The sequence below is a fragment of the Temnothorax longispinosus genome, chromosome 5 (assembly GCF_030848805.1).
Source record: "Temnothorax longispinosus isolate EJ_2023e chromosome 5, Tlon_JGU_v1, whole genome shotgun sequence".
NCBI classification, from domain to species: domain Eukaryota; kingdom Metazoa; phylum Arthropoda; class Insecta; order Hymenoptera; family Formicidae; genus Temnothorax; species Temnothorax longispinosus.
Window position 1 is genome coordinate 4,262,492 of NC_092362.1, and position 22,631 is coordinate 4,285,122.

General features: G+C 40.7%; 2 protein-coding genes across 5 annotated transcripts; one reads left to right on the top strand and one right to left on the bottom strand.

Moving 5' to 3' along the window:
• Nucleotides 1-22: 22 nt before the first annotated feature.
• On the top strand, nt 23-12,294 carry LOC139813659 (UBA-like domain-containing protein 2). Its single transcript, XM_071779269.1, has 4 exons — nt 23-582; nt 5,132-5,206; nt 9,009-9,102; nt 9,607-12,294. The coding sequence occupies exons 1-4, from the start codon at nt 475-477 to the stop codon at nt 9,768-9,770; spliced, it is 441 nt and encodes a 146-aa protein (XP_071635370.1). The 5' UTR covers nt 23-474; the 3' UTR covers nt 9,771-12,294.
• On the bottom strand, nt 12,056-22,566 carry Fab1 (fab1 kinase). Of its 4 annotated transcripts, none has more exons than XM_071779258.1 (19): nt 22,206-22,566; nt 21,994-22,111; nt 21,754-21,842; nt 21,476-21,676; nt 21,146-21,391; nt 20,035-20,522; nt 19,612-19,817; nt 19,341-19,530; nt 19,010-19,247; nt 18,727-18,933; nt 18,426-18,640; nt 18,013-18,355; nt 17,569-17,929; nt 17,196-17,466; nt 14,415-17,115; nt 13,756-14,315; nt 13,249-13,581; nt 13,019-13,180; nt 12,056-12,940 (listed from the first exon to the last, which is right to left on the bottom strand). In XM_071779258.1, the coding sequence occupies exons 6-19, from the start codon at nt 20,147-20,149 to the stop codon at nt 12,735-12,737; spliced, it is 6,108 nt and encodes a 2,035-aa protein (XP_071635359.1). In that variant the 5' UTR covers nt 20,150-20,522; nt 21,146-21,391; nt 21,476-21,676; nt 21,754-21,842; nt 21,994-22,111; nt 22,206-22,566; the 3' UTR covers nt 12,056-12,734. The 4 variants fall into 4 exon arrangements, with proteins under 4 accessions (XP_071635359.1, XP_071635358.1, XP_071635357.1 ...); XM_071779257.1 differs by having other exon boundaries at nt 21,754-21,874; XM_071779256.1 differs by having other exon boundaries at nt 21,754-22,111.
• Between the last annotated feature and the right edge of the window lie 65 nt (nt 22,567-22,631).

The following is a 22,631-nucleotide window of genomic DNA, read 5'->3' on the forward strand; positions in this document are numbered from 1 at the left end:
CCGCCGCCGTCGCCGCGCGGCCGTAGCGCTCTCGCGGCAGTCGCGGTCGCCTGCGATGAGTTTAGTTTTGAAAACAAAGGGCCGGCCGCCGTTTACCGTGGTGCGTCGTCGTCGTCGTCACGCGGCTCGCGCGTAAAAGGAAACGGAGCAAACGGAGGCGCTTCGTCCGCAAGCGCACGGCGCAGACGGCACAGACCGGAGAGGATTAAAACCCGGGACGAGGTCGTGGTGTCGTTGTGTACGTTCTCACGGCTCCTTCCGTCCCTCTTTCGTTCACCTGTTTACTCGTACGTCCATCCGTTCGTTTCCTACCTTTCGTTCTCTTTTCCTTTCTGTCTGCATAGAGATTATTAATCCCGCTTATTGTCTCTTTCTCCCCCGTCTCTCCTACGCTCTCCCGACCGTCCCCCGGAGTGCCCCGGGACAACTCTCCCTTCGGATCGTCGTCGGAAACGTGATCGACACACGAAAAAAATGGACGCACTACGGGAGCAGGTGATGATCAATCAGTTTGTGTTGGCCGCGGGCTGTGCCAGGGAACAGGCGAAGCAGTTGCTGCAAGCGGCGCATTGGCAATTCGAGGTGAGAGAGAGAGAGAGAAAGAGAAAGAGAGAGCAACGATAACGAGACGGAGAGACCGTAGAAACCAGAGCGAGGGAGACGAGGAAAGAGGACCCGAGAATGTGCGCGTCTCGCGTTGCCCTCCCGCCTCCCCCGCCGTCTCTTCGAACGCGTGTATCGCATTATGCGCGGTGCATCCTCGCTCGGACACTGCTACGTAAACAAAGCGACTTGAGCGACGAAAATGGCCGCTGGCTCGCTCGCTCGCTCGGCCGCTTCAACGCCGCGTGACTCCGCCGACGAGTTCGCCTTCGCTCGCGCGAGAACGCGCCGATCCGCGGTGGCCGACGGCCGAGACCGAGGCCCGTCTCGCTCGCTTCATTCATAAAAATCGGGGCGACGTTGTTGTTGCTGGTTGCTAATGCGGCAACGCGCTCGCGGACGCGCGTCGCGAAGACGAGCGGTCGTAAACCCGCGTGCCACGTCTCGTCTTTATCGGACGGTTCCTCTCCTTCCGCCCCCGCGGTCGCCGTGAGCAACATCTTGTTCTTACATCATGGAACAGCGACCGTAAATATATAATGGGATGAAAGATCGCGCGCCTAGATCTTCCGGCGGACGCGCGAGAACCCGTCCTCTCCGATGTCGACACGTTGCGTCGCCTTTCGTTTCGTATCTCGCGTCCGGATTGTTTGTTTTCATTCGCGCGGGGCGATCGTCATCGTTACGCGACGGGATTTCGTCGCCTATTCTTTTTAGTTGAGTCCTTCCTGCTCGGTTCATCTTTTCTTTTTTTTTCTCGCCAACGCTGCAACGTGAAAGGAAAGAGGAGACAGATGAACCGAGCGAGAGAAATTCAGAGAAATGAATTTTGATTCATCAATAATTCGTTCGCGGTGCAAGGTGTCGGTATCGATTGCGCCAGTTTTGTATCGTGTCGTAGGTCTCGCCGGCATAGTATTGCGCAATATTATTGTTCTAGGTCTAGGATCCCGAGAGAGCGATTTTATGGTATTCCTCTTCTTCTTCGGGCTCTGTCGTCGTCGTCCCGCTCTCTCGCGCACCGGCGCGTGCGAAATCTTATCCCAATTGACGGACGTAGGACGACGGACGGGAGGAGATCGATAATTGCTATTTGCGGCGAGTCACGTGGTATACCGTGTTTACACGCGTCTTCTGCGATCCTGTTAGGCCGACGTTACACAATCCCGACATCTCGCCGCGCGTTAAAAGCAGGAACTGGGAACCGACTTGTGTATGTGTGAATTCGGCGAATTCTCCGGCAGGCCCACACGGATGCCCGGCGGACACGCGAGCGTGACTCACCTATGCGTAATTTTCCCCGCGGACAATGGAGTCTCTCTCGTTGTTGACATAGAATCCCACTTTCCCCGTTACATATGGTAGAGAAAATTAAATTCGGCGGGCGAATTTATGCCGCCGCTTTTTAAAGCCGGATGAGGATGAAAAACGCCGTCGATCTTTCTTCCGGAAGAATTTCATAGCTTGTAATTAATTGCGTTACTTAGATTACGGCGATTTATCGTTCGTTCTGAAAATGAAGAAAGATGAGAAAAACAAAGTTGTAACTATATGTAAATATTTTTTTGCGCTAAAGCCTGCGGAGTGAGATTAATCGTTTATCGTCCAACAACACGAAACTCCTGACCAGGGACAGTTAAAAATAGATACATATTCTTTTATATATGTGTATGCTTTCGTACACATTGAGGGTTTGAAACAACCCTTTTGAAACTTATTCAGTATATTTGATTTCAATGGAATGCTATCGAAACCGTGCAGGATGTAAAAAAATGTTTTAGACAAAAGCGTTTCGTGGCATTTCATGTACTTTGTAATTTTTCGGAAATGTCATATTTTGTCGCACCTTCTCCATTTTCACGCGATTCAACAATTTTATTTAGACGAAATTTAAAAAGAGCTTTTTATTCCAAAATTAATCATACATCATAATATTGTTTACAGATATCTATATATTACTGAGAAAAAAGGAGATGGAAAAAGAGAGAGGGAGAAGAAGAATAAAATGGAAAATTTTGAGAAGAACAAACATGGCAATATAATCTCTTGCATTATTTACATCATCTACTCGCCAGAGTATCAAGATAAATTATGCAATAAATTTCCATATTCGCTCGTTCAGCAGTACATAATTCACTTTTAAACACTCGTCGATAGAGCAAAGAACGGAAGAATAGGAGAGAGGGAGAGAAAGAGAGAGAGGGAGGGAGGCAGATAGATAATATTGCAGCACGCTATCGTGCATCTTGATTAGAGTTAGATCGAGGAATCTTTCTGTGTCTTTGACCACAACGTAAACAATGCGGCAATGTGTATTTATATACACGCTTCGTCTCGTCTCGTCTTGGCACGGTATGTACGTGTCAGCTCGGTGCAGTGCAATATACACAGTGTCTCATTATTGTACCGCATTATATCTCAATTATTGAGAGGAGAGAAAAGATCAATCTATGGGAAAGTCTGCCGTTTTCTGTTTCTGTAAAATATCGCGAAAGGTCTTCGCAACCAAGTTTCATCGTTAGCTTTATTGGTCCTGAATGTTTGTTTGATACGCTGGGGATTACTTTCTTACAATGTCTAAACTTGTTAGCAGTTATATCGATTTCAATCCGTGTGGTGAAACGGCCGCGCAAGGTAGATAAATAGATAATAATGCGAATGTTGCGGTGAATTCTCCCTGAGAACTTTCTCCATTCGACTGGAGTGCGGAGTGTTAAAGCGGAATCGTGCTATCCGAAGCCGTCGTTGAACTTTGTATTTACTTCTCATTAAAGCCCGTCGTGTATTTTATCCTCCCCCCGTTGTCCCCCGACCCTTCTCATTTAAATAAATCAACTAGACACAAGAGAAAACATCTGGATATCTATGAATTATAATTATGTAATATTAAAAAAAACTGCTTATACGTAACAAACAAAAAATTGACTTAAATATTCAAGCAAATGTCAAACGTCCATCAAGTAAATATCAAGCATGCACGTATTACACGTCATTCGGATAGTTAATTTTACGTAATCGCGATGTAATTACAACCATAATCGTAGTCATTAATTAAACATTTATCGCGTTGATCATGTAACTCGTTCGGCTAACGCGATATTCTCTGAAACCGCTAATTTTACTTATTCAATCAGATTTGTTCTTCAATTTGCGGTATACCAAATCTCTTTCTCGATAAATTTTGCAAAAATAAATAATTAATTTAACTGGTCGGCGCTTTACTCTCGCCGTGATGTTTCTCTCTCGCTGTTCTTCCCTCTAGATATTTTTGTTTTGTATTTGCGACGTCAATAAATATTGAAGAGAACAGACCACACACGCACACACACATACATTGGATCTACCTTTGCGCGTTTATTCCTTTCGCTGCGCTCTGACCGAAATATGAAACGTGTTCCTTGCCGCGCTGGCCTATTACATTCTTATGCTAATGCCCTCAATGTACCCGAGAGTATCGAGTATCCCCGGCACTTTAATTAAACGCCGGTGGTTGAATGTCATGGTATATTGTGTAACGCGTTTGCCTTGTAATAACGAGCGTTTAAACTCGTGCCGCCTCGATTCGAAACGATTGCTCTCTAATAAACTTACATTTGTATAATTATTTAAATTGTTATCGCAAGGTATAAATAGTTGCCGGCTGTCGAGAAGCGGAGCGAGCTGCTTATAGATAATTATTAATACATTAATAACTGCTGATAACTGACGGACCGTGTTACAACGTGATAATTATCGAATATCTTTATCGGTAGCTCCCTCGCAAGTGCAAACGTATGTTATATCCGATACGCGGGAATCGGATATCGATGCTATAAAGCATCGGACGATACTGACGAAGCGGCTTGCAAAACGAATCGAAACGTTCCGACGGGCATTTTAATGACATCTGGCAGAGTTCTTATTCGGTCCGATTACGTCGTCCGCTCGCTGTTCCTAATCATAGAGACGACTATACGATCCCTTGTACTCGATCAAGATTAATGCGCCTAGAGACAGTGACGCAAAACAGTATATTAAAACTTTATCTCAATATGTCTTACTGTCTTAAGAGTAGATTTCGAAATCGGTAAAGGAAAAGAACTTCTTTAACAATTAAGCTTCAGGATTGTAGATGGTTAATCAAACTGTTTGTTTCATTACTCCAATAATGAGTATCGAGTTCCATTTGCTCCATTTTATTTTAAACTTGGAAATAAAAGAGAGATATTTATTATGTACCTGAAAAAAAACTAAATTTTTTATTTCTTTTTAGTACTCGATATCTGTTATTTAAAACGAGTTCTTAACTGTATTTTACGAGCATATGCATATATGAAAGTACAATTGAAAAGCTCAAATAATCAAGTTTATTTTAAAATTGCGTCTAAAAATGTCTGAAAGATCAAAAGTCTCAGAGAATTTAAATTTGAGTAAACATTCTCTACTATATATTAGCAAAAATAATACTATGTAATATGCTTTCTTATGTATTATTTTTATGCATTATTTAATCAAGCATATTCTAACGATCGTGCTTTTTCTGTTACAGACCGCTCTCAGTATTTTCTTCCAAGAGGCGGCGATACCTTCATGCGCGCAAGGAGCCGGCACCCACTTCGGCCAAGTAAGTCTTCGGCATCGTTCACTTCTAACGTGACTGACGAGAAAAGCATACAAAGGCGAACCACGTACATCGGTGCACTCCGTGCAATAAATGAGTATTTCCGCATCGGCGAGTTGTGTGTCGTCGGTTTCGAACACTGGAGACAAGCAAGATGAAGTTTGGACTCGTTACGTGAAAGTTATATTTATAATATAAAATCTAAAGGAATGCAGCCTATAGCTATATTAATTGATCACGAATGTCAATTATTTCTTACGCAATAACTGCCATTGATTTCAGTATCATGCGTTTTCCGAGTTTCCATGTGTATTAATAACATTGTTATAATTATATATTATATTTTCATGACTCACATCGAGCAATCAATACAAAACAAGAATAATTAATAAATATACTGACGTATGTTCCATTACGCACTTGGGAAACTTAGAGAAATTATTGATTGTATTTTTCACAATTCCTCAACATTTAATGAACGCGTTATAGCTGACGTTGTAACTTTTCTTTACATAGCATTGTCGATCTCGAAACTGCAAATTTCTAAAAAGCTAAGGATCTACAATTTAACGTGTTTTGTAGACGCATGTGCGTAATTTTATTAATATTTTACATTAATATTATTAAATTAAATTAAACTGATTACTCGCAACAATGTCTAAAATCCATTCTAAGATCTATAAAGTTCTTCGAAGGTCAAGAATTTATTTAAAAATTATTCTAACATGTTATATATTATAAAAAAAAACTTGTCTTTGACGAAGAGTAATTCAGTTTGCCTTTTCGCTCTTTAATTTCCTGATGGGATTCGATTACAGCGATTCACAATCCGAGCGGTCGGGTCTCCTCCTCGGCCTGGCGTAATGTGACACAACAGAGTCGCGTTGAAGTATCGGATTCAGTCAGCGAGTCGCGTAGGCCGGCGACTGGTGTGTGTTCCCGTCTTATTGATTATTCAAAAGTAGGTTCAGCGAGCGCGAAAGATCACAGAGCCAAGGAACAGCGCGGACTAACACGGCCGGGCAAGCCAATTCACGAATCTTCGTCGTCGGCCTTCTCTTCGCGTCGCGTTAATGTGCAGACACATAAGACAGGAAAATCGATTCTAGCGCGTGTCTGACCTTCACTTAGGTTGACTATCATCCCTTCCGCGATAATTTACACTGCTCTTTGATTAATCGCCCGTTCTCGCGAGCTTCTTTATCCCGCACAATTTCATAATTGTGCAAGATGACCGTGCAGCGAACTCGAATGTAGTTTGATTATATTTCTATTTCCAGCCTTTCTGCAACCAAAACAAAACGTGTCTTATTCTGACGCGGCCTTTCACACAGATTCTCGATATGCTAATTGACAAACGTTTATTTGATCCAAACGTTTATTCTGATAACTCGACCAGATTTGCGTAAACTGTCATTTACTTTTTATTTTTCTATAAAATCCAGTTCTCTGTACAACTTTCATTAACAGCCCACATAATAAAAATCCTTATTAAAAATTATCTCTTATTAAATAATGTTTATTTTACAGAAATCAAGATTTAAATAGTTCTTGAGCCATGATTGAGCAGAAAGGAAATTTAGACGATTGCATTTCAAAGTAAATATCTGGCTAGATCTGAGAGATCCAATTTGTAGTTCCGGGGTTGACGCAATAACGTAATAACGATGAAGATAATGGTGCAACGATGTTTTATTTGGAAATTGCTCGAACAACCGTGATTGGCAGGTCAATAAATTCAGTCGAATGAGCAGTCACGTCGAGAAAAACCGGTTGCGAAGGCTTCACCAGTAAATGTCAAGACCAGCCTTTTCGATTAACTGTGATATCTAATGAAAGCGAAGGTGATGCTCTCGAGACAAAAGACCAAGGAAAACCGGCTGACGACGGCCGGCTAGTGGTAGGAGCGTTTACTATTCTCGGTCGGCGACGGCACATTCCGATCAGTCGTGTGCCAAATCTCATCCGCAGGGCGGGATGAAACGTGCATCATGACGCACACTTTCCGGTTCCCTCTTATTTCACGCATCTGTTCCATAACCGGTCACATTATCTTCCTTCGCTGTAATTTGCATATTGTTTCATCTACCCAAGGACAAGAATATTATGCCTATAGTTACGTAAAGTATGGTGTGTTATTTTACGCGATATTTTAACGTACTATAAATACTGAGTAAATATTTCTTATCTCAAGAGCAAATATTTAAAATAAAAGTATCACTATTTTGGGGAAAAAAATAAAATGTATAAGTTTAGTTTTTTTATACGGTACACGTTGAAATGCCGTATATTTTTACATGAAATTATAATATTTATACATAATTTGATTCTCGTATTGCATAAGTAGGTATTTAGATTAAAAAGTGACTAGTTTACGAGATAATGTGTGTTTTATTTTGACATATTTGAATATAAAATATATAAAATATTCATTTTTCGATGACTTTATGTAAATGCTTTTATGCACAGAATAATAAGATGAATCAACTAATGCAAAAGAAAGAAATAATATAGATATTGCATTTAAATAATCGTTTATGTATTTGCTTTAAAATTATTTAGTTTAAATACATCAAACTAAAATTGAAATTAAGAGTATAGATATAAAATATGTAGATATATATTTACATAGAAAATTTTAAATGTAAAAACTGGAAATTTTTGTTTTCTATAACGTGATAAAAGATATCTATAAAATTGATAAAGAGCAACATCTCTCTTAGTTGCTAGCTCAGCAAATTATCTTAGTTTTTGCGATATTTCTTATGCATAAATCGAACGAGTGATTTATATTAATAAAAATGCTAGATATATCGCAGCCTTTCAAGCTTCTCGTAAAATAACAGTGGGTCATACAAAAAAGTCGAAGTGTAGAAATTTTTGTAGCGGAAGATAAGATCATTTGATTCAGAATAAAAAACATAAAACGAAAAGAGTATCTCGCATTTCGTGAATAATCTTTTGTAATATTTTGTCGCTCAAATTTTTGAACATAATTGAGGTCATCGAAATCATTTAACCGAGATAATCTTATCTGGAACAGTTGGGTATAGTTCATTCACGAAACATATTGAAAACGCAAAGGCAACAAGGTTCACTTTGCGAGAGAACATCGTCAATGGCGGTTATTTAATAGCCGCTTATCGGCGGCGAATTATCACAGCCGGTCGTTGCCATGCTAATACACATGTCCCCGTATTGTTTGGCCATCGTATCCGTGTACCTGACCGTCGTCACATGCAGGAGCGGAAGGTTCAACAACCCTGTTAGCTAATGGTCTTTTATGTCGATAGATAGATTTCTTGTTTGGTCTAGCCTTTCCAGTCGAAAATACACACACACACACGCTTGCTCTACGTCAGTTTCTATCTATATTTCCAATTTATAGAATAAATGTTTTGCACTATTCTACTTGAGATAGTCTTGACTTATAGAACTTGCTGTTTGAAGAAACTTAAACAATCGGAAATTTTTAGGGAACTTTTTTCGAAATTATTTCTTCCAAGATTTTATTTTTATTTTACGAATATTAAATATATGTAAAAAGACTTACATTTTTAGTGTTAAAACACATAGATCTTTTTTAGATTTAAGATTCTTAGATTTTCATGTAAGTTTTGTTTAGATAATTTAAAATTATCTATAATTATATATAATTATAAAATTTAGTTTTCTTATTTTCTATAAATATATAAAATAAATATAAAATACACTTTTAACGAAAGAAATTTATTCCACATAATTGAATTTTCATCGATAATAATTTTAAACATTTGTAAAGAGACAGCTATTTTTTTATTTGCAGATAACACCGTGCAACACGCCAGCCACTCCGCCGAATTTCCCGGACACGTTGCTGGCGTTTTCCAAAATGTCTGCAGGTGAAAAAACTCCATCGGGTAAGTTATTAATTATGGCAACTGTAACTCTAATATGTCAGTAATTAAAAACAATGTCATATAAACTATCTTGTGAGTCTATTTTAAACGGGCTGTTATTCGCGTGAAGTTTCAGAACAGAATTCTATTTATAATTTTATACACGCTGCATATTTGAGCGTTATTTTCCATATGTATTCTCCATTAGTACTTTAGCTCAATTTTTCAAATGTTTTTCGTTTTACACGGCGTATCAAATTATAGATAAAAATATGATACAATTGATTTAACGGGGCTTTGCACTGGCTTGTTATCGATTACGTAGCATTACGTAACATTTTTTATTTACGGATTTTGACAATACCTCTTCCGAAAATGTCATCGGTAAAATATCGCTGAAATATTAAGATAAACTAATATTATATTTATATGTTATGTAATTAACAGAAAAGTGCTCAATCATCACAGAGCCGTCGTAAAGCTGATTTATGACATTCAGAGATCGTTTTGCTTAACGTGTTGCAGGAATGTCGCCGAGCCAGAATGGATTTCAGGCGAATTCGACACCGATGGCGAGCATCGTGCAGCATCACGCCGCCGGCGGCCGGTGTAGCGCATCCGGCAACACGACACAGCAACAGACGCAATCCCAACAGACACAATTCGGCCTGGGCGAGCCGCAGAGATAAAAATGACTGTGCTAATTGGCGATGCGCGAGCACGAGACGTCACGTAGATGCGCGCGATAACGTTTCCGGAGAACAAAATAGTGCGCTCTAAGCAAGGGAAGAGTGAGAAAGAGAGGGAACGGGAAGTGAAAAAACGTATGTACGGAAAAGAGGAGAACTCCCCCCTGTCTTCTGAGAAAGAGCGCGTCCTTCCCGGGAAAAGAATGAGGAATGATTCGCGAAATTCGCGAATAAGATCGCAGCAACTACACGAGATACCTTCTACAGATTGGAACTGGATTGCTATTGAATCGTTACGTTATTCACGCACAATAAGCGACGTACATATTGTGTTACGTGCGAACGCGCGAATAAGTCCCGAGTATTGATTTCCCCGATAATGCCTGAGAGAGAGAGAGAGTGTGTAACACGTATTTCGATTTCCTTCTCGGCTTCCTCAAGACATCTAATACATAGAATAGGGTCGAGTAGTCCGCTATATGTATATGTGTATATGTATGGCCGGTACGAAACGCGAGTGAGGAAGAAGAGATGAAAATCCATATCGAAGAGCCTTCTTCGTTTTTTTTTTCTCTGACATGTCGGGACCATCTCGTAGGTCCAAAACGGTCGAGGACATCGACAATCCTGGAATGATCGCACTGTGAGAACGGCTTCTTCACTCCAATCTGACTTCCTTATCTCCTTAGATGCTATAGACACGTGACTGTTTCTCAGATTCACCGTACATCACCGTTAGACTAGAGAGGGTGAATTTCCGCTAATCACTTCCACACCACAGTACAAAAGAATTGCGAGGTACAGCTTCCTCGGTTACTTGAAAATTTTTACTTTATTGCACCTTTTCGCGGAAAATGACGGGAAAATGTATCTTCAATGTAGGTTGAAAGACGAAATCGCTACTGCACAATGATTCGCAGACATTCGTTTAACCATGGAACTCGAGTGTTTTATTACGATCCTTTCGCTGTTGTCTTAAAATAGTGATGCTTACGGCACACGCGTTACTCGCGCGACGCGTGCCGTTTCCATAAACGATATTTCGATGGTATAAATATAACGAGGCTAAGTATAATAAATGAAACTCTTGTAAAAATTTGTAAAAAGAGTATCCCGAGTTATGTAACGCGTTTGTTTTACATAATAAATAACTATGTAAAAAGTAAGTAAAATAAAATCAAGGAAGATCTCGCGAGTGATAAGAGTATAATAGTCTGAAGGATTGATTTAGGTGAACAGAGTATGACCGGTGAATACGAGCAGTTAGGAATTCTTGAATTCGATTATTTCGGCTACTCGCGAATATAACTAGAGATTACTGCCTGGTTTTACGCAGCACTAGACTTCACGATGTTCACAAAAGAATGCTCTTGTATGGCAGCTGGCAATACTGATTCTGATATCATAGTATATCAATATCCGAATATATGGAACTCTGTATCTTTCATTATATTTCTCGTAACATACATGGTCGATTATTCATACTATAGATACATATTTGTTTCCATTAAGACTCTATTTATTCGATGTAGCAGCGAATTTAGTTCTTCACAGCTTTTTAGAAGCCCGTTTGAGGTTCCCATGCCTTTGCTGCAACCTTATTGAATTATGACATAGGAAGTAAAAAATCGTGTAAATTTTTTTTCTTACACTATATTATCGAAATAAATTAGTTCTTTTGTATGTCAATATTCGCGTTAAATATTGTAGATTGATAAAAATATACCGAAAAAATGCTTCTTTTTCTTTTTTGCTTCCTCATATAGGAAGCTTTGTTATTATTTTGCATGCATTAGTAAATGCAATATGATATAATGTCTTTTTCAACGAAAATGAACATTATAACTTTATGAAGATGTGTAGGTAATTTACCTAGAAAAGACCGTCTTTAATATATTTTATCAATCATACAATGTCAAATGTGCATGTAAAAGGACTAATCTATTTCTACAATATAGAAAAAGTATTTGTATGATTTCTTGCTGTTAATGTTACAATTCAATACGTGGTAGTGCGGTGATAGGATCCTTAACGTAAAACTAACAGAGAATTCTTTATTCTTTATAATCTCTCGATATATCAGACAGAAAAATGTCTTTACAGACACGCAATACGGTGTATTCGATCCTTTTATTTGTAGTTATATAATAGATAGTCTCGATCATAATAAAAAATTTTTAGGTTCAAGCTTAATTTGATAATTTAACTTTCATGCAATAGCATCCAGGCGTCGTATAACTTTGTTAATGGGTTTATGTAAATAATAGTAGATATTTAGTCGTAAGAAAAAAAAAGTACTTTGTGAAGGTACGAGATATTTTTTCCAATAAGGTACACGCTTTAATATCTTCCTTACGTTTGTGTACTGTCTAGGCTGTATTCAAAGATGATATAAAACTATCGACGAGGAACGAGAATGTTTTACTATGTTGAAATTATGATTATTGTTTATTTGACTATTACAAAGACAGATAATGGTCATGTACATAATTTTGAAAAATTAAATAAAATATTGATAACGGTACTTTTCCTCCTCTTCTTTCTTAGTCTTGGCGGTCTAGTTTCATTGCTACCTTTGTACTTTGAGAAAGTTTGAGAACGAGCAGTTGCTTTTAAAGTATACTATAAAATGACTACTATGTACATTTGCTTAATGCATACGATGTAAGATATGTACATGTACACGTAATTTCTTAAGCAGCCGTAGAAGTTACTTCCGTACGAGAAGTTTAAAATACGTAATGTAGCAATTAATAAGTTACTTAAAAAACTGGTAACTATTAATATCACTTTCCAATGATATTTTTCGAGTATGTTATCACGGTATAAAATATACAAATACACGACGAACGTACGCGACGCGCTCGTATTTTTGCCAATGCGCGTAAAAAATTTACATCGATTATATATTAAAATTGCCGTATGTAAAATCGCGTTCGTATTTTTGCCTTTTGTAAGTTGTATTTACTGCGGTGGTATCTCAACGCTTTTTCCTAGACCCGACCATCTGTCTGGCACCGGCAGGAAGTAGCGATGCATCGCGGCTATAAACCTAGCGCGGTATTCCTCCGGCGATATTATGGTCGGCAATTTACCTTGGCCACCCAATATACCGGATTTCTTCACCATTGTTTCCAGCTTTTTGTCCCACGTGAACGTCCTTATGTAATCTACGTGAATTGCGAGAGATAACGAGTGAGATCGATGCCAGTCGACGAAAAGACAATAATATACGTAGTCATTCTTACCTATTATACCGAGTACGAGTTCGTCGGAGCTCGGTTCCAAGCCTACTAACAACGAATAGTCCATTACCGAGTTATCGGCTAAGAACTTGGTGTCTTGTTCGATGGCTCGATTTAATACTGCCTTGGAATGGGATCGTATATACAGAGGAGAGTCACAGCTCACTGAAATGCGAATGCTATCGTTAATTTTACGAATAATACTTATTCACAGATACTTAGAGAATACATACTGTTTAACAAATTCTCATCCAGTAAGACCAGTTCACCCTCGTGGCACGTGTCGTCCGGATTCACCAGCCGATTCCGCACGGATCCCTTCAGGTCGAATTTGTCAGTAATGATTCGATTATAAAAGAGATTCTCCATCACTAACACGCTGGTACGAAGCGCTGCGTTGGTCGTATTGTTTTTGAACGACACTCTGTACACACCGACTATCTTGCCTAGCAATGTCGGTTGCTTAGTTTGCTGACACCTTTCCATGTAGGCGAAATAGTTGGGCGCAAAGTCGAGGAAGATCTGCATGTCAAGTCGAGACATCTCTTTTATGATGAATCTATCATCTGCAAAGAAAATTATCTCGATAATGTGCTGTAATCGAAACGATTAAAGATCAAAGACCTTTTTTTGTAGAATGTATATTTCTCTTTTATCTTATTGTGCAGATTAATTATAGTGAATGCAAGTTTAATGCGGTTTGTAGGATGGCTTGTTAAATGAAGCATACGACATCGTACCTCTGCTCTTGCAGAAGGCACTGCCGCTCTTTCCGCCTCTCGCCGTCCACTGCACGGTCCGACTTAGGCTCCTCGTGAAACCGTCCTCGCCGCAGGGTAGAACGTTCTCCCTCAGCGCGGCGAACTGCGCGGCAAAGTATATCCTGCAGAAGAAATTGGTCGTGGCATCGTTGAATTGCACCTCGATATAATTCTGCTGCTTGGTCGCTTTCTTATCGTCGTCGACGTCAGGAGCGACGGCGCCACCACCACCGCTCGTTTCCGCGCTTGACACATTCTTGTCGGATTCAATGGGACTGCTGGCTGGATTGGGACTGTTGCCTCGGAAGAAAGACAGCACGGACGGCCGCTTGAACTCGCCCGATTGCGCCAGGGAACTGTCGAGGGAACTGTCCCTACCCTCGGGAAACTTACGTTTGCTTAACGGACTGGGATTTAATTCTGGTCCCTTCGCTGTACGTAAGAGCTCCTGCAACGCGTGTTTGTAGTCGTGCGAGTCCAGGGCGTACGCAATTATGGACGAGAGCTCGGATTCGTAGACCACTATGGGTACCACGGATCTGCAAAAGAAGTGTGAATTTTATATACATTTATTTCACAGTGTCCACCACCGTACAGTGGAATACCACAAGATTGAGATTACAAATCATGCGACATACCCGAGAGGCAGCAGGTAGTGCTCTAAAGGCCCCAAGGGATTCGATATTGTATGGTTGACGGAAACGGACGGTAGCAATTGCGACAGGATCGTCTTCTTCTTCTTCTTCTTATCCTGAACGTCGTCGGAGGATAGCGGCAAAACGTCGGAATGCGATCTCTGATGCATCTTCGGCGAGCCCGGAACGTTGACGACATCGTCGGGATTACCGGCCGGTTCCAGAGGCTCATTGTCAGAATTCTCGATCAGCTCGGACGCTTGGATGTCACTCTGCGCCACCGCGATCGCGTCGATAGCGTTGTAATCGGCCGACATGGGACTCAGGTCCTCGACCTGCGACTCCGACGCGGTGTCCTCAGTTATGTATCCGTCGGTCTCGACTATGCTGTTGCTGCCGACCGTCATGGATCGTTCGGTGAATCGACGTGGCCGTTCGTCCTTCTTCTTGACCGACATCTCCGACAATTTGTTGTTCCACGCGAATACAGCCTCCGCAATGAGCCGTTTGAGTATCACGATGCCATCCTCGATTCTGAACATCAGCCCTTGCACTTGTCTCTCAGACGTCTTACCTTCCAGCTTCTTATTTTCCAGTGTTGGTGACGTTAGCTTTAATTGGATTTCTTCAATCTTGTTCTTGAAGTACTGCTGATCCTTAGCCAGTTGCTGCTTGGCGAGGTTCAGGACTTCCAAGTCGGTCTGCAGACTCGTCAGCTTTTCTCGTATCGCCGTGAATACCTCGTCGCCCTTCAACGTCACGCTCTTCATCTCCTCGATCACGTTCGCGTGCTGCTTCGGATCGTAGATGATGTTGATTAACGGCGGCGGCAGGGAGATCTCCCACTGCGAGATCTTGGTGAACTTGAACACAGCCAGCATGTTCTTGCGCGTGAAATATTGATAGTGATCGTGGTGCAGGGAATGCTGACACGCGTCCATACCGCGTTTCGTGTAGACACCACCGTAGAAACGTAGCTCGAGATACTTGGCGAACGACAGGCACCACGTGTCGCCTGACATCGGCACCACCGGCGACACGCTCTTACACTTGACGCATTTGCTCCACATCAGGATCTGATCGGTGTCCTCCTGCACGAACGGCTCGCAGCTCATCTCGCTCAGGGTGATGTGCACACAGCCGCCGTCGTGCGCGAAGCGCCTAACGTGCTGAGCGATTTGCGCGCGGCAATCTTGCGCCGGACACCTGTATTCCATCGTCAAGCAATAACGTTCCAGAAAGCGGCCGAGCGCGATGTCGTTCTGGCCGTACATCGTCATGTTTACAACCCAGGGATTCACGCAGAACGCCGGGGTGTCGTTGCCGGTGTGCGAGAAGCTGCAGAACAGAACGGAGAGGCGTTGGTGGCTGCTGGGATCCAAACAATCCGGCCAGGAAGGCATCTGCTGCTCGCCGCTCTCAAATGACGCCGGTGATTGCTGCATTCTGTCCAGCAATACGTTATGCGTCGGATGAATTCTGTTGCCACACGCGCGGAAATTCGCCAGAAGGCTCTGCACCTCGCGACCGTCTACGTCCGTGGTCAGACGAGCCTGGACGAACGGATGCTGCGGCTTCAACTTGATGTTCATCCAGTCGCGATTATCAAACTGCTCGCTCACAGTCACGCTGTTCGCCCGAGTCTCCTTGACCTTGTCGAGAAATTGCGCCGAGTAATAGATATCGCGCGGGAAGAAGCTCCTCAGCACGCAATTCCTCCCGATTTCGGTCTCCAGATAAGGTATTGAAAATTTTAAATACGGCGACACGCTCAGCACCGTGTCCTCGAGCGCCTTCTTAAATTTGTTTAACAGTGGAAAATCAGCGACGCACACGCTCAGACGTTGACCACTCGGACTCGTACGATTGAACACATCCTCGTCATCCTCGTTTAGATATTGATGCAACGGATCACTTCGATCGCTTATGGACTCCCCGTAGATACGCTTCTCTTCGGAGGATATTCTGTCTTTCAATTTCGCTTTGTCGACGAGTTCGTCGGTCTTTCGCTCGACGTACGTCTCTTTGTTCGCGAATAATTTCATGGAGTTATCACATACTTCCGTAACATCGGGATCAAGGCCCGAGGTATTTACTACCAAGTCCTTAGATTTATCATCGTTATGTGGAACTGTGTCGTTTTCGCCAGATATTGGCGCGGTATCCTTCGAATCGTGCAGAGATGGTTTTAATTTTGCTTTAAATAACTTTAAGGTGTCATAGGGATCTTCTGATAACATCGACGATACTTCTTTTAGAGAATTTGCATTTAAAATATTCTCAGAGTCATTTTCATTCCTTGCAGATATACTTGAATTATTTGTCTGAACATTCTGTACCTTCTGCTCACTGTCAGGGATACCTTCGTGATTTTGATTTATCTTGGACGATTTCTTCGTCACATCGATCGCGTGTGTTTGTTCATCGATAACGCAGTTTTCGAGTTTCTCGGTCTCCTCGCCATTCGAAGAATCCTTTTGAGACGTTTCATCCAGAAATGAATTGTCCTTAGGTGATGGCGGTTTAGCGAATTCATCCATGAGGAATGACTTTTCGAGACGCCACGAGTAAGCCGCGAAGATCATCATCGATGTGACGTTTTTCACCTTCTTTAATTCGAATTGTGATCCGCCTCGCAATACAATCGTCGCGCCTAAATGCGGATTTGCACAGCCTTCAAAATACATCAGTGTCTTGACACCTCCTGAAAGAGAGAGACAAAAGAAAAGTGAATTAAAGTCATGAAATATGTATAATTATATACATATATATAATTATACTTACTTCGCTCATCTGGAAAATTTCTTAAATAAAATTTCTTGCACGTGCCAAGCATATATCTTGCGCTTATGTGCGCGTCTATAGTGTTAACAATACTAGCGCCTGTGCATCGCGCGACTCTCTTCAGTACACTAAGTTTCACATTTAGCACCAATGTCACACCGCATTCCCTTAGTCTATCCTGAGCTAATCTGGCTACGGATCGATGTACTAGTACTACATCCGGACCCAGAGCGGTGATTCTCGCCACTGTGTGCCCCAGATACTCACTCTCCTAGAAATTTATTGAGGAAATTAAAATATTACAGCGTTATCTTTAAAAATAATATAAATATTAAGATTAAATAAGTGAAGATAGTAAAAGTTTATAATGTACCTGCATCATTACAGGCTCTAGGCTTATCAGTTTGCCCTCTACGCGCTGATACATCAGTCCGCATTGCAACAATAAGATTTTCGGATGAGCGATCATGGCGTTCATACCGCGATGAGCGATATTTTTGCTACAAATTATGCCAGATACGATCTCGCAGTCATCTCTGCTATCACCGGGACATTTCTTGAATTGTACGTATTGTCGAATATCCAAATTATCTGCGTCATGGTTCAGATCCGGTCTAACTTGATCGATTATCTGATGCGCGATAGACAGAATCGTATTCGACCATGTTTGCGACAAGCCTTCTTTGCTAAGAAGTTGTTTAATGAGAGAATCTTCATGCGCTTTGTACGCAGATCTGTAAAGTATAAGCAAATGTCATTTACTTTCCTATCCTACTACCATTATAATTAACTACGAAATATCGAAAAAAAAACTTACGTTAAACACTCGTACGCGCTTAATTCGCCAAATGCTGTTCTCAGATTAGTCGCTCTGTGCCAACCGTTTTTCTCCTTGAATTCGTGCACTTGAAGCGTGTCGCTTAAAAGGTCGTCGCATATCTTGAGATTGCAGTCATGCGATTTAAGATTAATTTCCTTCTGCTCGATTATTCCGTCGCTACTATCGACGGAAATCGCGGTTAAATCCTCCGAGGTAGGTCTCTTTAACGTGACAGTGGATGCCTCCAGATTTAAATCTAAATAAAAGCTCGAACTAGACGACGGCAAACGACCAAAGGTTTGCGAGTGCGAGCTCATCGGTCTAGTTTCGCTTTCAGAATCTGTAAGCAAATCGAACATCGTTGAGCAATTGCTTGTCTCGTCGTCGAAAATCTCAATTTGTCGTATTACCCGTAGCCGAGTCATGTTGAGGAATAGTTTTTACCCAGGCTGGCTCTTGCGCATCGCATGTCGTCCGCTTTTCCGTTAATAGATCTATGTTTTGCAAAGAGGATAACGGTACCGGTCTAAATACGATCGCCGAATCGCTGAATACGTAATCAGGAACAACCGATTCAATGAAACCCGCTTCTAGTAAGGCTTGGCCTATCGCAGTCGCCTGCACACTAAAAAAAAAACGTGAGTCACAATCTTAATTCCAATTAACGCGATTAGAAATAGCAATCTAATTTTTCCGGATTGGGGCATGTACCGAGTGGCCGCTTTATTCTGAACTATCATCCAATTCACTAATTCGTTCGCCAAAAAACAATTGTAATAGCTCTTCAATCGAATTCTGTGCGTTTGCAGTTGAATAGCCTGACTAGAGCGGAACAATTCTTCCCAGATCATCCTTAAAGAAGCCGAATTTTGTAACACAAGTGAGCGTTCCTGCGATGTTAAATAGCTGCCGCTCGATCTGTAAAACACACACATGTAAGTCATAAAAAAATATATATAGATAGATAGGTATATATGTAGATTAATTCTCGTACGGTCCAGTCGCGTAATTTTCTTCCATGTATCCTACGCTCGGCTTCCGGCATATCGACGTTTCGTCGCCCATGGTTTCGTTAGCGTGTTTCCGTGCTAATAGCGGCGAATCATTTCCGTACTTCACTTGAAGATCCTCCTGCAGGGCTTTCAAATCCGCCGATAAGTCGCTCCTCATGTCCGATGATTGCAAGTAGGAAAGAACTACTTTACAGCAATATGTACAAACTCTGAGATTTCCTGAAAAACATATGAAAAGAAACAAGTAATGTAAAAAATTACACACATACATACACACGCGCGTGCATTCCGATAAATATATATTTATAATACCGGTGCATCCCATGATTTTCCCCGGTATTTGATCGGAACAGCACTTGGCACAGAAAATTTGCCCGCACACGCGACAGTGGTGCTTTCGTCGAAACGTCGTAAATCTTTCGCCGCACTCGTAACACTGTTTGCTCACGCTATCCGGCATCCAGAAGCTCCTTAAGTGAGAATCCTTGTACGAACGTAGATTCTGCGACAATACGAATAATTTTCATTCTAAGAAATCTCATGTAAAGCACTTGTGCAATGTGAGGGTATCTTTGAAACTTACATTGCTTTTTAACGCTACAATATTGCTGATGCGCTTTAGAACGTTTGGTAAGCTACGGCCCTCGCTAGTATCTAATGGGAAATTTATTATACTGCTACTATCGTCGTCCGGGGTTTGTTCCGTGCTCTCCGACTGCTTCCAGGACTCTGAGTCTGAAGAGCTGCGCTCGTCGTTGTTGGAAGACACCGTGGAATCGTTAGCGCTATCTAAACATTGATCGCAACAATCAGAAATTATTTACTGGGTATAAGAGAGACTATTATTTTGTCATTATGTCATCGGCTTATCAAGCCTTAAGAAAACACCGCAATAAAATTGCAATATTTTATTACAATAACATACATTAATATCTATTTAATATGGTGATAACGCGCTGATAAACTATGCATGTATACGTAGGCTAAATAACGTCTGGATACTAACTCCTGGTGAAGCTGAAGAACTTGGAGAAGAGCGACGCTACGACAGGTTGGCTCTCCTCGGGGCTCAACGGAGCGAACTCCGTGAGCTTCGACGGTGAATTCATGTTCCTGTTCATTCTCACTGATACTATCTCCTCCCGCGCATCTTGGAGCCAAGCGAAGCCACGACAATCAAGAGCGCACGTCTCTCCCGATCATTACTGTTCCACCATCGGCATGCTATCGGGCACTATCCCCGATCCCGATCCTGTCGAACAGATGCGACGCACGGAAACAGCCGGGGCCACCGGGACAGCAGGGAGTTCTGACAGCGATGACAACCGATCAGATGATCGCGATCGTAGCGACCACTGGCACCGACACTCGGGAAGGGAATCCGTTCGTTAGCGCCCCAGTGTTCACGAAAGAGTGCATCCCGAACTACGTAGCCGCGTTCACGAATGTTCCCAATGGGTAATGTGCCTTGATGACTTCCGAGTCCCAGTTGCGCTGGCAATACGACAAAGATAATTAATAAAGATACGCGACGCCATCCAGCACGTTCAAAAAATCATATCTCTGATTAATATTAAATGTCGAGACGTTTTCAAAATAATACGATTAAATTTTTTTTTACTACAATAAATTTTTTTCAAACTCCATATGAATGTCCATGGTATGTCAGTGATAAGGATAATCGAGAAATAAAGTTTATCTTCGTTTTGATCGGAAAAGAATTTATGGAAATTAACTTTAAATTTTATTTCGTTCCAATTTTTTATATTATGAGATCATTGAAATTGTATAATTTTATAAATATAAAGAAAACGAAGTAAACTTATTAAATTGCAAAATTGTTTTAATTCATTAAAGTCAATTCTTGAATTGTTAAGATTATGTAATTCTCCTCTCAGACAAAACTATTAGAGAAACAATTAAATAATAACGGATTAATTTGTACGAATACATTTTTTATCATGCAATATATAAATTTTTATTCTTCAATTATACATTAGACGATTAGACAAAGGATCCTGTAAGTCAAAAAAATACTTAATTAACCTTATTGAAAAAATAATAATTAAATCTATGAATATCTTATTAAATCTGATTAAAAAACGAATTAAAAATACCTTGGTAAAATTTATTATCAATAAATATTGAGGTATAACGGTGGCGTGTAGCAGCCAATATTATTGGTTTTGATATATTTTAGGCTTCCGTATTTTTTAAACGCTTTAACATATCTGTCATGTTTGAGTAAATTTTATATCTCTTCGGTACACAATCTCTTCTTCAGAATTTGATTTACACGCAATAATGTTCATCCCCGAATACTTAGTTGGAGTGGTCGTAAAAGATATCTGTGTTGCTACATTCTATAAATTTAAATATGATCCAAAGATTATTGAACAGATAAAAAAAAATATATAGATAAAGTAAAAGTTGACAAATAAATTTACCTTAACATCAGGAGATGCCTGTACCTCTTCTTCCTTCTTTCTTTTTTCCCCACTTTTTAAACGCTTCAACACAGATGTTAGATTTAAAAGTTTTATATCTCTTCGGCGCAATTTCTTCTTCAGACTTTGATTTTCGTGCATTAATTCTCGTTCCCGAATACTCGGTTGAAGTCGTCGCGGAGATATCTGCGTTTCTACATTCTAATTTAAATACGATACAAAAGTTATTAAACAGGTAAAAAAATTAATATAAAGTAAACGTCAACGAATAAATTTACCTTGACATCGGGAGATGCTTGTACTCCTTCTTCCTTCTTTCTTTCCTTTTCCAGCGGTGTACATGACAAGTCCTCTGTATCTATAATCTCTGGAGACAAAAACGACGAAGTACTTTCATTCCTAAAGACAGATGTACTGTCTGTATTTTCTACTGTCGAGTTATCTGGACTGGTGATGTCCACAGATTGTGGAGAAATGCTTGGAATTGCATTTTTGTTTAATATAAGCTTGTTACTGACCCGACGATATTCCGATTCATGAAAATGAGCGTTGCACACTCGTAAATGTGATCGATATTCCTTCACTGTTGGTATAACACGCAGCCATTCCTTTAACATATCTTCCGATTTTGGAAAGCTAAAATTAAGTATATAAAATACAGAATTAATAAATCTGACATTTAAAGAAACTATCGGAGGTTACGTTTGCACATTTCAGAAAATTTGATTACCTAAAAAATGATATGTCCTTTTCCGTTGTCCACTTGTCCTTGCAAATGCAGCAGTATTTCACCATTGTATAACTGTTATTAAATTGAAAACAAATTTTAATAAAATTAAAACTTTCAATGAGAGAGAAACTTCTCTCATCTCGATCTCTCATCCCGTGTTATTTGTTTTGATTCGCTGAACCTGGCTGCTATTGTATAGTAACGCGCATTCTAGGGATCTGTTTTTTTTTTTCTATTGTTGAACTGGCTACAGTGCTGCACCAGTGCAGTGAAGTAAAAAAGATATAAAAGGCCTAGTTTTTACGTAAACTTCTTGCACGGCCCATCTTTCCTCTTTTTCTCTCCAACGGGAAAAGGAAAAGAGGAAAGATGAACCGTGCAAGAGGTTCAGCTGAAAACGAATAGGCCTATGGCTATTATTAAACA